The sequence below is a fragment of the Gavia stellata genome, chromosome 27 (assembly GCF_030936135.1).
Source record: "Gavia stellata isolate bGavSte3 chromosome 27, bGavSte3.hap2, whole genome shotgun sequence".
NCBI lineage: Eukaryota > Metazoa > Chordata > Aves > Gaviiformes > Gaviidae > Gavia > Gavia stellata.
In genome coordinates this window covers 4,477,033-4,489,987 of record NC_082620.1, presented here as the reverse complement: position 1 = coordinate 4,489,987, position 12,955 = coordinate 4,477,033, and the positions used below count along the sequence as shown (strand labels likewise).

Genomic DNA, 12,955 nt, shown 5'->3' with positions numbered 1-12,955 from the left:
TTGTGGAAACAAGTTTCCCAAAGTGAAAAACTGGTAAGAAACGAAGTGTATCAAAACATTGGGGGAAAAAATATTTAGGACAACTGAGCACAGCCCAGTGTTATTCCCCGTCCCTGAAATTTGCTTTTGACATTTGCCATGAAATATGAAGAAGCTGAGATACTCCTCACAAGAAATTTTGGTTGGCAACAGTTTATGCTATCATCATGAATTTAGCATTCTATAGCTGTTGGTTGTGTGGCACTTAGAAGTGCAGGCCTTCCTCAGTGTGTAGGTGCTGACAGTGGACCAAGTTTGTTGGAGGGTAGTGTGTTCCTCTGTTCCCAAAATAGAAATCTGAGGCTGGGTTTCAGTTTTAATAAATAAATACGCTGAACAGTTTGAGTCCTCATTCTGCTACAGGTTTGCAGTAGACATTGGCCTTGTGCCACAGGTGTGAAATAGATGACACAAAGCATTGTTCTCTGTTAAGAGCGTGGGCATATGTACTGAAATAGGTTGCACGTGTTCTGGTGATTAGCTTAAAATAATGTTGAAAGAGGTAATGAGATGAAAGACAGAATTGTTATATCTAAGCATTTTGGGTTTGTTACAGTAATATAAAGTAACAGTGTACCAGGTGAAATGAACTAAAAATCTGTGACAACAGCTTTCTGCTAAAATTTTTTTGCTGTAATCTTGATATTCCTATTTGTTTTTCTGAAACCTCAAATACATATAAATTAAACGCTGTCCTAAAAAACCTCCCAACTTAATAATGTTCCTGTAGATTTAATAGTGCTCCTGTTCTCTACTGCAGTTTTAAAACAAAATAATTTCCCTCCAATTTCACTGGCAGGCCTTCTTATAAAGGTACAAAATGAATTATCTGTTCAGGGAGACCTTGTTGACTCTGTTCTCTTTGTCACGTACGCAGAAGGTAGAGCACAATCATGTTCCAAGTAATATAGGTCATTGACATTAAATTCTTACATGTTGGCAGAATTCCCTGTCTGCCAGTGCCTAGTGTGAAACTTTATGATACTTTAACCATGTGTTGACTGAATACTTTGGAATGTATACTTACAAAATTGCCTGTATTCTTCATAATCTGTTTATTTTTCATACAGTGGCTTGTAGATCTGTTCCAGAAACCTCTTTCTACTCTTATTCCTCTCTGTACCCATGCCTTTTAATCTCCAAATATAATATATATCCATGGCTTGCCCACTGTTCATTTCTTCTTCCTTTATTACCTTAATTTTAGATGTCTCAGTTACTTGTAGACAAGCAGTCTAGAAGCAGTAGACTGCTGATAGTTAAAGTAACCTTCATATGAAGGTACTGTTAACAAATTTAGAAATAATTTCTGCCTGTTGGTTTAAATCTGAATCCTGGAACTTCAGCACACCAAATAAACAGACTATTGTTTTTATGAGACCAGGAGAGGATTAAGGATTTTAATCATTCCTTTCTAAAATTATTGCTTCCAATTTCGGTTGTTACAGGCTTTTTCTAATTTTATAGTACAGAATAATAATAATAATATTGGTTAAACCTAGAACAATTGTTGAGATACCGTATAAAATAAAGTTGAATGATAGTGATACAGAATTGAGATTAAGTATCCTCTCAGTGAGGTTGTATGTGGTTGATTTAAGAGGTTCATTTTCTTCCCCTGCCCTCACTTTAAAGGCAATTTAATGACATGTCATAGTGGTTACTTGTTACTACTGAGTAAAGACTAATTTCTGACTTGGGTTTAATCTCTTTCCAGCTATGTGAAGAACTGTTTGAGAAAATCAATGACAACAGCAATGAAGAAATGTCATATTCTGTAGAGGTGAGTATGGTGAGGGATCAAAGCATATCAGTGAGCTGGACATCAAACTGAGCTTAGGTGCTGTGTTACTGATGTTGCATTAAGATGCTGATTTTAGATTTATTTATTTGTTCTTAAGCTTTTTTCTTTTCTCTGTTTCATGTTTGAGGCAAATGTAAATAAAACCTTTCTGTGACCTTTTTTTACCCCTACCAGAAAATTAGTATACTTCTACCTGTGTAGCAATTCTGAAAGAAATGATGGGCTGAAAAAACATAAAGATGCTTTTACAGATTTTTTTTTTTTGACTGCTGGATGGAAGACTACATGTTTTGTGTCAATTCCTGTATTTTTATACCCCATTTCTCTACAGGACTTGTCTAGAATAGCTTAGTCATGCAGTCTTACCTAATATTTGTTAGTAAGGTTGGTTTACTGAAAAAATTGTTTATGCCATGCATGCATAAGATATTTGTCAGTACTTAATTTTTCTTATTTATTATCCTTACTTAGGTTGGTTTGTGTTCAGAAAGTGGTTTTCACATGCTATCATAGTACATCATTTCTTCTTCTGTCTTGTCTCCCTGCCTCGCTCCAAAATAAAAATAAAAATGTTTTCTTTCTTTTACTGGTTTTTTCCCCCCAATCAGTTTTAATGGATTGCCATGCAAATATGTTGCAGGCTTTGAAAAAAAGGAAGACCAAAGAACCGGTAGAAGTCGAATGTGATTATTATTAATAAATGTGAACTCCAGTCATTACTGCTTCTAAATTACAGAGCTGGAAAATGCCTAGTTCTGTGGCTTTGAATCTGTCCATTTTGACGCTTCATTTAATTGTATTTTATTAACATTTGATGACTTAATGCTTGAATGCCATAGGAGTATTACGTTTAGGATTTGTGAATGAGAAGATTCCCACATTTTCATGATGTTTTTTCTATTTGGTACTTGTTTATGGTTCTGATTATGTCTCCAAGCATAGATTTGTGCATGTGAGAGAGAGAGAGAGAGAAACAGTCTCTCTTATAATGGAAATCCAAAAGAATTAACATCTGACAAATAACCAGAGAAAGGAGACAGCTAGACAGAAATAGTGATGGAAATGTATGAATAGTCTATTGTGATCTGTTTTGGATATAGAATTAATTTTTCTGAATTGCACTTAGACAAAAAGAGATCTTCAATCACTAAATTTCTAGAACTGCTGCTTACATCTGTAATCTTTCCACAGAATGAAAGTGAACAACTTACTCTTTTAATATTTAATATCTTGACTGCTGCAGCTGCTGGGTACCTGTTAGACTGGGATAAGCCTAGTGCCATGAGAAACATAAAAAATAAAGAATGCATTTAAAAATAATCTCAGCTTTATAATTTATTTCAAAGGGTGCAAATTTAAGATTACTGTAGTTTGAATAATTGTACTGATGACTCAGGAATACAGCAGGACATGGGTACAGCTTAGAATCAGAAGTTGCTTCTGCATACAACGAAATTAATTTTTTTTCCTTCTTAAGTTTGCTTTGGAGGTTCATAAGAGAGATTTCTTGTAGGCAGACTCCTTTTACCATCTGTCTTGTTTGCCTCTTCAGAAAGATAGTTTTGCTGCTGTGTCATATTAAAGCTGTTAAAATTATTGTGAACTCGAGTGTATAATCTTTAATTAAACACCAATGTTTTTTGAAATGGTTGAGGGATCTATACATGGATGCAAGGCCTGCAGCTCATGTTGGAGAGCTGATGCATGAGACTAGTGGCCCTTCTTCCCTCTGCCGTTGTCTCAAGCTGTTACATGAACTGAGACACTCATCTATAGCTTTCCTGTAGTGGACTGGGGGAGTTTTTATCAGTGGCACTCTGAAATGCTGCAGAGCTGCTTGCAGAGGAAGCCTTAAGAAACACTAAATTGCCCATGCAAATTCTTGGTTTTAGGTAAGTTACATGGAGATTTACTGTGAGAGAGTCAGAGACTTGTTGAACCCGAAGAACAAAGGGAATTTGCGGGTGCGAGAACATCCTCTGCTCGGACCATATGTGGAAGATCTGTCTAAGTTAGCAGTCACGTCTTATACAGACATTGCAGACCTCATGGATGCTGGGAACAAAGCCAGGTTAGTGATGGTAGTGTGTTATATATTTTTATCTCCGTTGTGAGGGTATGTGGTATATAGCAGCAAATTTAAAATATCTTCTGTGACGCAGAAACTCGTGTCATGTGAGGAGTACTGTTGAAATATGCACTGATCAATGCTACAAGGCTGAAATTGATTTGTGTGGTGAAATAGTGCTGCAAATCGCTGTATAGATATTTAAAGCTTGTAATGGCTTGAGATGAAGTATGTAAATAATTATACTGGCTTTTAGTTCTGCCTTCGTTGTGTACTGTATCACTATATTGGTATAAATAAACATGTGAATACAGTCTCCTTTTATTCATTCAAGTGGTCAGGACTAAAGCTGGCATTCTAGCTTTATGTTCTGGTTCATTAGTAGTTGTTTTCATGTCAGCTGTAGGCTCTGTTTAACAATGTGTGGGAAAGACTGACATAAATGCTGTTCATGTTTTCTTGGGTGTTTAAGTGTAAGGTAGATCATTGAGTACCCAGACAGAGTACGCTCTGTTTAAACTCTGAAGATGGGAGTAATTCAGGACTGAAAAATCAAAGGGTTTGTTAAAGGTATTTGGTGTGGCTTGGTCTTGGTTACAGGGCAGAACATCAACTGTACAGGCTTTTGGTCTCGTTCCTCTACAGCTGTATTCAGCCCTGCAGGTAGTTGTACTTGCAGCATACAGGCTACTGTTTTCTAAACATGTCTATATCTGTTCGTATTTTAGGACTGTGGCAGCTACCAACATGAATGAAACCAGCAGCCGCTCTCATGCTGTGTTTACAATTGTCTTTACTCAGAAGAAACATGACACGGAAACTGATCTTTCCACAGAGAAGGTATGTTACAGTTAAGAAGTGGCTTTCTGACTGTTTTTCACAAGTCTTCCCTGCAGTGATGTATTCTTATTGACAGTATGATGAGAAAATGAGAATTAATTTTTTTTCTGGTGTTTTGTTTAAGAGTGAACTTACTATATGCCTTGACAGAACCCTTTTACTTCTTAGAGGATTTTGTTTGATTGTAATTCTAAAAACAACTAAATGATGAATATGTGCAGGAGGAGACTATATAGATGTGGGAAAAATATGGCCTTAAGGACTATGGGGACTATCCCTCCCTATGGGAGGGATCCTATCCCTATGGGGAGGGATACATGAAATAAAAGAAGTTAATCTTCCCCAGTCTTGTTCCCAGAACTTTCTGTGGTTTTGCTTGTCAGTGCAAAATATTTTCCTTGTTAGTTCTTTTCTTTGGGCACAGGAATTGGGATGAGAGAGACTTAGGCACTTACTGGAATTTGCATGTTAAAAGGAGGTATGCTGTTTAGCATGGAACAGTTTTCTAGCTTTTATTACTCTGAAGTAGAGACTCTGCATGCAAAAGTAGCTGAAATACAGGTAACGTTCACATTTCTGAACTGACTACAGTGGACAAATCTGAAAAAATGTATGTATTTAAGACAGCCCCCCCCCCCCGTGACACTTAATTTCTTTTGACTTCTGTTCTGGTCTGTTCATGTGAGACCTCATTCTCTCTTTTTAGGTAGAGTATAGTGATACTTAAACCAGAGCGTAATCCCAGACACTTCTTATCCATAAGATAACAGCATCAAGCTAATTGCTTGTGAAAACTTTGACTGTAGTTTTAAGCACGCTACGGTGACTTTTTTTAGGTGGTACAGTTCTTCTCATGCCATAGAATTCTTTGAAGTTTTGTTCTTACTCTTGTTCACCAAGAACTAATTCTCGTTGTTAATGTGCTTCCTCTCTTTAGGTCAGCAAGATTAGCCTTGTGGATCTAGCTGGGAGTGAGCGAGCTGATTCGACTGGTGCCAAAGGAACCCGATTAAAGGTATTGGGCCATTGATGTATGCGGAAAGAAAAGGAAGTGGGTGCACAAGCATCATGTGGAGCCTTTGCTTGATAAATAATAAGGGAAAGAAAGGATTGTCATTATAAGTATGGAAAAAATAGTTGCAAAACTGAAGACTTCACCCCACCCCCACCCTCCAATCATGGATGTGACATTTGGCTCTTTAGTCTGCAGAGGTTCATGGTTGAACATTTTAAATTACTGTTTAATACTGGATTCTGTTTTCTCAGGAAGGGGCAAATATAAACAAGTCTCTCACAACTCTGGGCAAAGTTATTTCCGCATTGGCTGAAGTGGTAAGTACAGCATTTACTTACCTGCAACAACCTTTCCATAGCTAGTAAAACTGAGACAGTAAAAAACATGGAGTACAGCAGAATCATTTACTGTTCTTGGCCTAGCATTCTCAGCCAAATTAGCTGTTTATTTAGCTGTGAAGAACCTAGCAAAAGATGCCTGCCTTTGTGTAGCAGACATGTTCATGTAGCAAGCTTTTAGTTCTGTGCAGCAGTATTTTTTTTTTTTTTGAAAGAATAATTTTAGAAAACTAACCGCATCATTGTTGTTAAAAATTTTAGAAATACCAGTGTAATAATTTGGTTATCACAGGCTTTTTTTGCAATGTGTTGAGTTGAGTGAGCATATGTTGATCCAAAGATAATGTTGTACGTTTAGAAAAGTACTTTGTCTTTTATACTCAACTACTATTAAAAAACCCAAGTAAATTATTGCTGTTCCTTTTAAAAGTGAGTTCTCAACAGCTTGGAGAGGTTGAATATACTTAAGGGCTTTTTAGATTTTTTTTTTTAAAATGAAAACTGTTGTCATTCATTGGGCTTCTCAAGAAAGAAAATACTATCCAAGTTAACATGGAAATTATATATAAAGTTCTGTTAAGAAGTTCATCTTGTATCTTCTTCCTCTTTCTTTAATGCTTTCAACTTAGGATAACTGCACCAACAAGGTATGATGGTCTGAGTAGTAGTCGATGTTGTCTTTTTTGCCTGAGTGTAAGATTTTATTCTCTTCACTTTGGAATCAAAGAGCAGGGGTCTTTTATGTCAGGTCTTTGAGAAATTCCTGTGACTATAAATTATAGTCATGAAGCCTGAGAATTATCAGTACTAAAATGTAAAAATGTTCTAAGGTTGGGGATAAATTAATGAGAAGTACACATTTAAGTATGTGTTTAGGAATATTCTTTTATTACATCCCTGCTCCTGATTTGGTGACTTACCTTGGGAATATTTACTTCTAGTAGGGATAACTTTGATTTTGCTTTCATGCTTCTACTCTCCATGCTTTTTTCTTTACCCCGTATGATGGATTGTAGGCAATAGTCAATTCTAGTTTTCAGCTTTAGCACCTGGTACTTACCTGCCCTTAGTAATTTTACTTGTCCATTTTAAGGTTGCTTACCTTTGGCAAGGGACAATAGAACTATTGCAAGACTAACACTCACATTTTAAGCACCTCTTGAGCGTTAAGAGGAGTTTCACAGAAATTATAATCAGGCCTTTTATTGCAAAACCATATCCTGTGTTAAATGTTGTGTGGAATTAAACTTTTGGCATCTCTTGAAGCAAGATGTTTGCCTGCTAACTATTTGTGTAAGTAAACGGATGACCCAAGATTCACATGGTGTTGTAGAGCTTTTGCAGTTAATCATTGTTTCTTTTAGACCAAATAAAGAAGCTAGGGAAAGCCTTTACACTGAAATTTGGAGGGAAGTCTGCCAAAGGTGCTGAGAAGGCCCTCTTCTCTTGTATGGAAATTCTTCATTTGTCACTACTGATTTTGGGACAAAGTACTTAGATACTTGGGCACCCGTCTTGTGGCCTTGTGCTTTGGTTTGAGTAGTCTCTATAAAGTTTTTGTCTTTTTTTTTAAAAAACAAAAAATGAAAACACACAACCCCACCCCAAACCCACCTCCTTTCTACATATAATTTCAGTGTATAAGTATTTTCATCTTTTCTGTCCTCAAGTTTCCTAATAACCGCTTACAGAAACACAGGAAGGTTGGGTAGTTGTCCTTTCTTGTGTGCACTTGTATCTCTGTAGCTGTGCAATCTCCTGTAATAGACTTTTGACTGCTCTAAAAAGCCATAACTTTTCTAGCAAAGGGAAATTGAATCTTCCCCTGAATGAGTAAAGTTTACTGCTTAAATTCTCTTGGAATGGTGTTAGAACACAGAATTTAAATGTCAGGAAGATATTCTCCATACACAGAAAAACCTTTCTGAAGATAGTGTGTCAAGGGAATTCTCTGGACTGCTTATCATGATCTGTTTAGATGTCTGAATATGTTCAAACTTAGTAATCGCATGTGCAACTGAGAATGGGCCACCCCTCTATTTAGATAGCATATGTGTATGCTGTCATGGTGCTTTCAATACCTATACTATGATTTTTTGTCTTAAATAGTAATTTTCCATTCGGTGTCTATTTTTCAGTAGTGTGTTCTTTCTTTGTAGAGTAAAAAAAAGAAGAAGACAGACTTTATACCGTACAGGGATTCTGTACTAACATGGCTTCTTCGAGAAAACCTAGGTATGGCTGGTTTTCCTGTGCCAATATGGAAAGAAATTCTCACTAAATTTTCTGACTGCTTTTAACTCCCTTAAATTTGTATCAACTATGAGGTTAAATATTTTTAGTAGACAATTCTGAGTCATATAGTTCCACCTTTTGTTAAAGTTACAACTCTCCTATGATTTTTGTATGGTTTTTAGTAATGTAGAATGTAGTTGAATTCTAGAATTTATTGAAAATACTGATATTTAGTAGGTAATTAGTGCCTAGATTGTGCACTGTAGTTTAATCTAAAATCTTGCCTGTTCATTATAGGCGGTAACTCCAGAACTGCAATGGTTGCTGCTTTGAGTCCGGCAGACATAAACTACGACGAAACTTTGAGCACTTTAAGGTACTTTCTTTTTATCTGAGATGGATATGGGTAGCTGCCAGCTCTAATGGTCACGTTCTATCCTTTAAACCCTTGGGTTATTATACTTTGAGAAGATCCATGGGGAAGAAGATTCTATACTGGCAAGAACTCAATTACACTGAAAGAGGAAAACCAATCTACTGTATGGGAATAGGGAGCTAGGGATTTATTGCCTACTCTTAACACGAAAAATCAAACTCATCTTCTTGTGTTCATATGTTCTTTTCCAGTGTGGTCCCTAAAATTGAGCATATTAGACAAGCAGAGGCTTCAAAGCACTGAATAAAGAAAAAAGAAAAAAACATGTTGTCTGTTGTACATATGATGCACCTTGTTAATCCATCTTGAATAGGACTTGTCTTTCCTGCAGCAATACTTTGTATTAAGTAAGAACTCAAAAGCGTGATTGAATATAATCTATGACTCTCTTCTGACATACCAGCTGCAAGCTAAACGTCTCCTATATTGCTGCATTCCTGTGTTGCAGATAAGCACTTTTACCTTTGTTAGAAGGTTTTATTTTTTTGGTCTGGTTCCAGATATGCTGATCGTGCAAAACAGATTAAATGCAATGCTGTTATCAATGAAGATCCCAATGCCAAGCTGGTGCGTGAGCTGAAGGAGGAGGTGACAAGGCTTAAGGATCTCCTGCGTGCCCAAGGGCTGGGAGATATTATTGACAGTAAGTGGATTAAACAAACCTTACCATCTTGAGGTTAGCCTCTCTTACGGAGGAGGGAGAGCTGGGCCTTCGTGAGAAAGGGGTTTAAAACACGGAAGTGTATGTAGGTGCTGATATTAAATTTTGAACATGGTTTTAGAAATGGTAGCCTCTGCTGTCTTTAGACAATCCATCCTAGGATTTTCTGTAGAGTTGACAGGCCACCTTCAAACTCTCAAGGAAGAACATGGAGATTGAGTTTCCTGTTACTATAGAAATGATTTTCTGTAATAGAACTTAGACATTCAGGAGTTGCCCTGGTGAGTTATGGAGGGCTTTTTGTCTGGCTGCCAATAAAAGGAGGATAGTTCAGATACAGAAACTTAATTTCCTACTGAGAAAGAATCTTTTCTTTCTCCTTAAAGGATTAAGGTTATTAGTTGATACTTGCCTTCAATGCCATCCTGGCTCAGAAAAGAAAATGATGGCTAATTCCTGTTAGACAATGTCGTGAGTGACAAACTGTTTGTCATCTCAAAATAACTAACTATGGAACAGCTGCTTGTGAATAAATAATGAATTCTTTTGGGGCGAGATTTTGAGTTAGGTTGGCAGAGCAGTATCGTACTGGTTTGCTTTGCCAGTGAGCTCTTAAAGCACCAGAACACACTTGTGCCTGAATTACTTCCTTGTCCTCATTCCAAACAAGGCAAACCAAAATTTTAGCTCCTACGTTCTTCTATAATATGAACAGTGATTTAATTCCTAGTGAAGGAGATGCCCATAAAAACACAGAATATATTCCAGTGGATTAAAAGATTCTTTGACTTAAAAAAAGTGACTGTTGCACCAGTTTCTGCTTCACAGGCAAATAAGCTCTGACAAATCAGAAGTCCTGACTTAGTCACAGACTGCTTAAACATGTGTAACATGTATTTACCTTTTTGTTTGCTTGTTTTCAAGAGAATGGGGCCGGAAGACAATGAAATGCAGGTGTTTTCATGCTTGGTACAGTCTGTGTTTTTTGGTTCTAAATCAAAACTGAAAAAACTATGTGTTACTGAAAATTGTGTTTTGTTTTTTAAACGTTGAGTAGTATTCTCTTCCCTTCCTGTGTCACTGGTGAACCTTCAATTTTGATCCTTCTTGTATTTTCCCTCCTGCTTCCTTTCAGTTGATCCAATGGGAGATGAATACTCTGGAAGTGGAGGCAAATGTGTGTATTGTGTGGTTCTCTTTTTAACCTGCTTTCTCTGGGTCAGCTTTTAACTGAGCTTTGCATGCCAGCATTTCTCACAGGGAAATCCCAGACAGAACACTCACTGTGGAATGCAATGCAGTTTGATGGAAACTAGCTTAACCAGCATTTCTTAGATTGAGTCGACAGTCAAAAAAAAGTGCGAAGTTTAAAATGCAACATATGGTCATTGCTTTCTTTCTGGCAGAATATAGAAGGGAGAGTGGTAATTCTTTCATCTGTTTCCATGACAGGCAACAGTTTAGATTTGAACTAGAAAATCTTTTTCTCAAAACTTTCTCAAGTTACTCAGTTGAAACAGCTTCTGCTCACGTAGCTTCCTGGCCTTTTAATATCTCTCTTCCACCTAGAAGTATTTGTTTTAAATGTGTCAATTGATTAACTCAAGATTAAATGTTATCAGTTCCCCCTAGAGACTGAGATATTTTTTTTTTTGTATAGTCTTTTTTAAAAAAAAAAAAGTTGGACATCTTACACTGATCAAGGTCTTTTATTTGAGCTCAAATACTTTTGTTGCAGATGATTAAGCTAATAGGGTTAAAACCAGTCAGCAAATAGCATTTTATTTCTGTTCTACTGTTTGCTTCTATGAAAGGGAAATACACATAGTCCATTGCAAGAGAAATGTATTCTGTGTAATTTTTGGGTTGGTAGACTTTTTAAACTCTTTCAGTCAGTCTTCTTCACCCTCACTCAAATAGTATCAACCGGAAGAGATCTGTCTGAAATTTCCTAAAATTAAAGCTACTGGTGGTGTAAAGACTCATCCTGGCCTTGTCTTACGTTCTGATGCTGCTTCCAGCGTGTGCATATGTCATCCGTGTGAAAGCTGCAGCCTCCAGGAGAAGCGTGCATGATGTTGAGGGTTTTGGTTCTCTGTGGTCACAGCAACTGTGAAAGCTATTGCAAGTGCCACTTCCTTTATCTTCAGGAGTGCATGTGTCTATTGGCCTTTCGAGACTTCATCCTCCCTGCTCTGTCATGCCTGCTTTCCTCATCCCGATGGCATTCCCTTTCCTTAACCTACTTTTCTTCTATTAAACTCCCACCCCTGCTCCCTGTATTTGCAGATGGTGGTTTTCAAACTGACTTGATGCAATCATCAGTTTCATGAGGCTGAAACATCAGGTTGAATGTGAACTAGGGCATAAGGCTGACAATAGCAGAATTGTTTAGGATAGGAGTAGAGGAGATGTAGGAGGACATGGAAATTTCTGCAATGTCTGGCTGAGCATCTCATTTGTGTAAGTGTGAAGCCCTTGTTCATAACTTGCAAGGTCTGATTTGACCTGTTTCTTTCCTAAGGATACTTATTTTAAAGGATTTGCTTTTGAAATAGAATTTAAAACAACAAAAATTATTGAAACTGAGCTATTGAGTTGGCTGATATTTCCATGTTAGAAGATTTTTTTTTTTTTTGGTGTGTGATTATTCTGAGGATATGGTTTACAGACATATCTGAGAAGCTAAGATAGATTAAAATAAATTGCCTTTGGATATTTGTTCTTAAATCATTCCTGCACCTATTCCTTGTTTTCTGTCTTTCAAGGAGGCATCTTTCAGGCCTCCAGGTTTTCAGGCTACAAAAGCTGCCTTATTAGATGTTGGGGTTTTTTTAAGACCTTCCTCATCTAAGCTAAGACCAAAAAGCTTTAAAGCACATTCTGCAGTATGAGAGCCTTATCAGATATTTCACTGATCAGGTATCTTAGATTTCCGTTTTTCAGATAAGGAGGGTCAAGAAGTAACATAGTGATGTTACTGTAAACTTGTGTTCTCTTTCCCCCCTCATGGACTGACAGGTGATTTACATACTCTCCTGTGAGAATTTAAGGAGGGGTAGTTCTTTGTCCTTGTGGTCTGGGTCATTTAGTAGCAGAACCACTGCTGTGATAAAGATTGATATAATCATAATTTTAGATTAAAGGAGTCTGGAAGAGAATGTTTTGCTGAGTTTTAAGGGGTTGGTGTCTATTCAGACTTCAGCCCAAAATGTCATTAATCTCATGAGGAACTGAATCTGCTCCTGGTCTGAGCTCCATGGTGCTCAGCTTAGTTAGTGTTCAGTTAGGAATAGGATGGTTTATTTTTTGGCAAGTGTGTAATTTATTTTTTCAAGGTTTTTTGATCAAAATGGTTTATTATACAGTCCTTACTAATAATCCTCAGGGTCTGAACTGAGTTATCGTTATGGATACTAATATTAAAAGATTTGTTTCAGAACTGCCATCTAAAAATTGCAAAACTTGCCTTGTTGCTGCTTAAATGCTTTCCTCTTACACTGGTATTTCCTTCCTTTC

General features: G+C 37.0%; 1 protein-coding gene across 6 annotated transcripts in view; it reads left to right on the top strand.

The window, feature by feature from the left end:
* KIF1B (kinesin family member 1B) overlaps positions 1–12,955 on the top strand; it is a 97,841-nt gene that overhangs the window by 24,602 nt on the left and 60,284 nt on the right. For 3 of the 6 annotated variants that reach the window (XM_059830119.1, XM_059830118.1, XM_059830120.1), the window contains exons 5-12: positions 1,757–1,822; positions 3,736–3,914; positions 4,640–4,751; positions 5,689–5,766; positions 6,018–6,083; positions 8,264–8,339; positions 8,637–8,715; positions 9,276–9,418. In XM_059830119.1, the coding sequence (XP_059686102.1) occupies positions 1,757–1,822; positions 3,736–3,914; positions 4,640–4,751; positions 5,689–5,766; positions 6,018–6,083; positions 8,264–8,339; positions 8,637–8,715; positions 9,276–9,418 (799 nt within the window). Of the gene's footprint in view, positions 1–1,756; positions 1,823–3,735; positions 3,915–4,639; positions 4,752–5,688; positions 5,767–6,017; positions 6,084–6,733; positions 6,752–8,263; positions 8,340–8,636; positions 8,716–9,275; positions 9,419–10,571; positions 10,614–12,955 lie in introns of all 6 variants that reach the window. The other 3 variants (XM_059830117.1, XM_059830115.1, XM_059830116.1) reach the window with 2 other exon arrangements.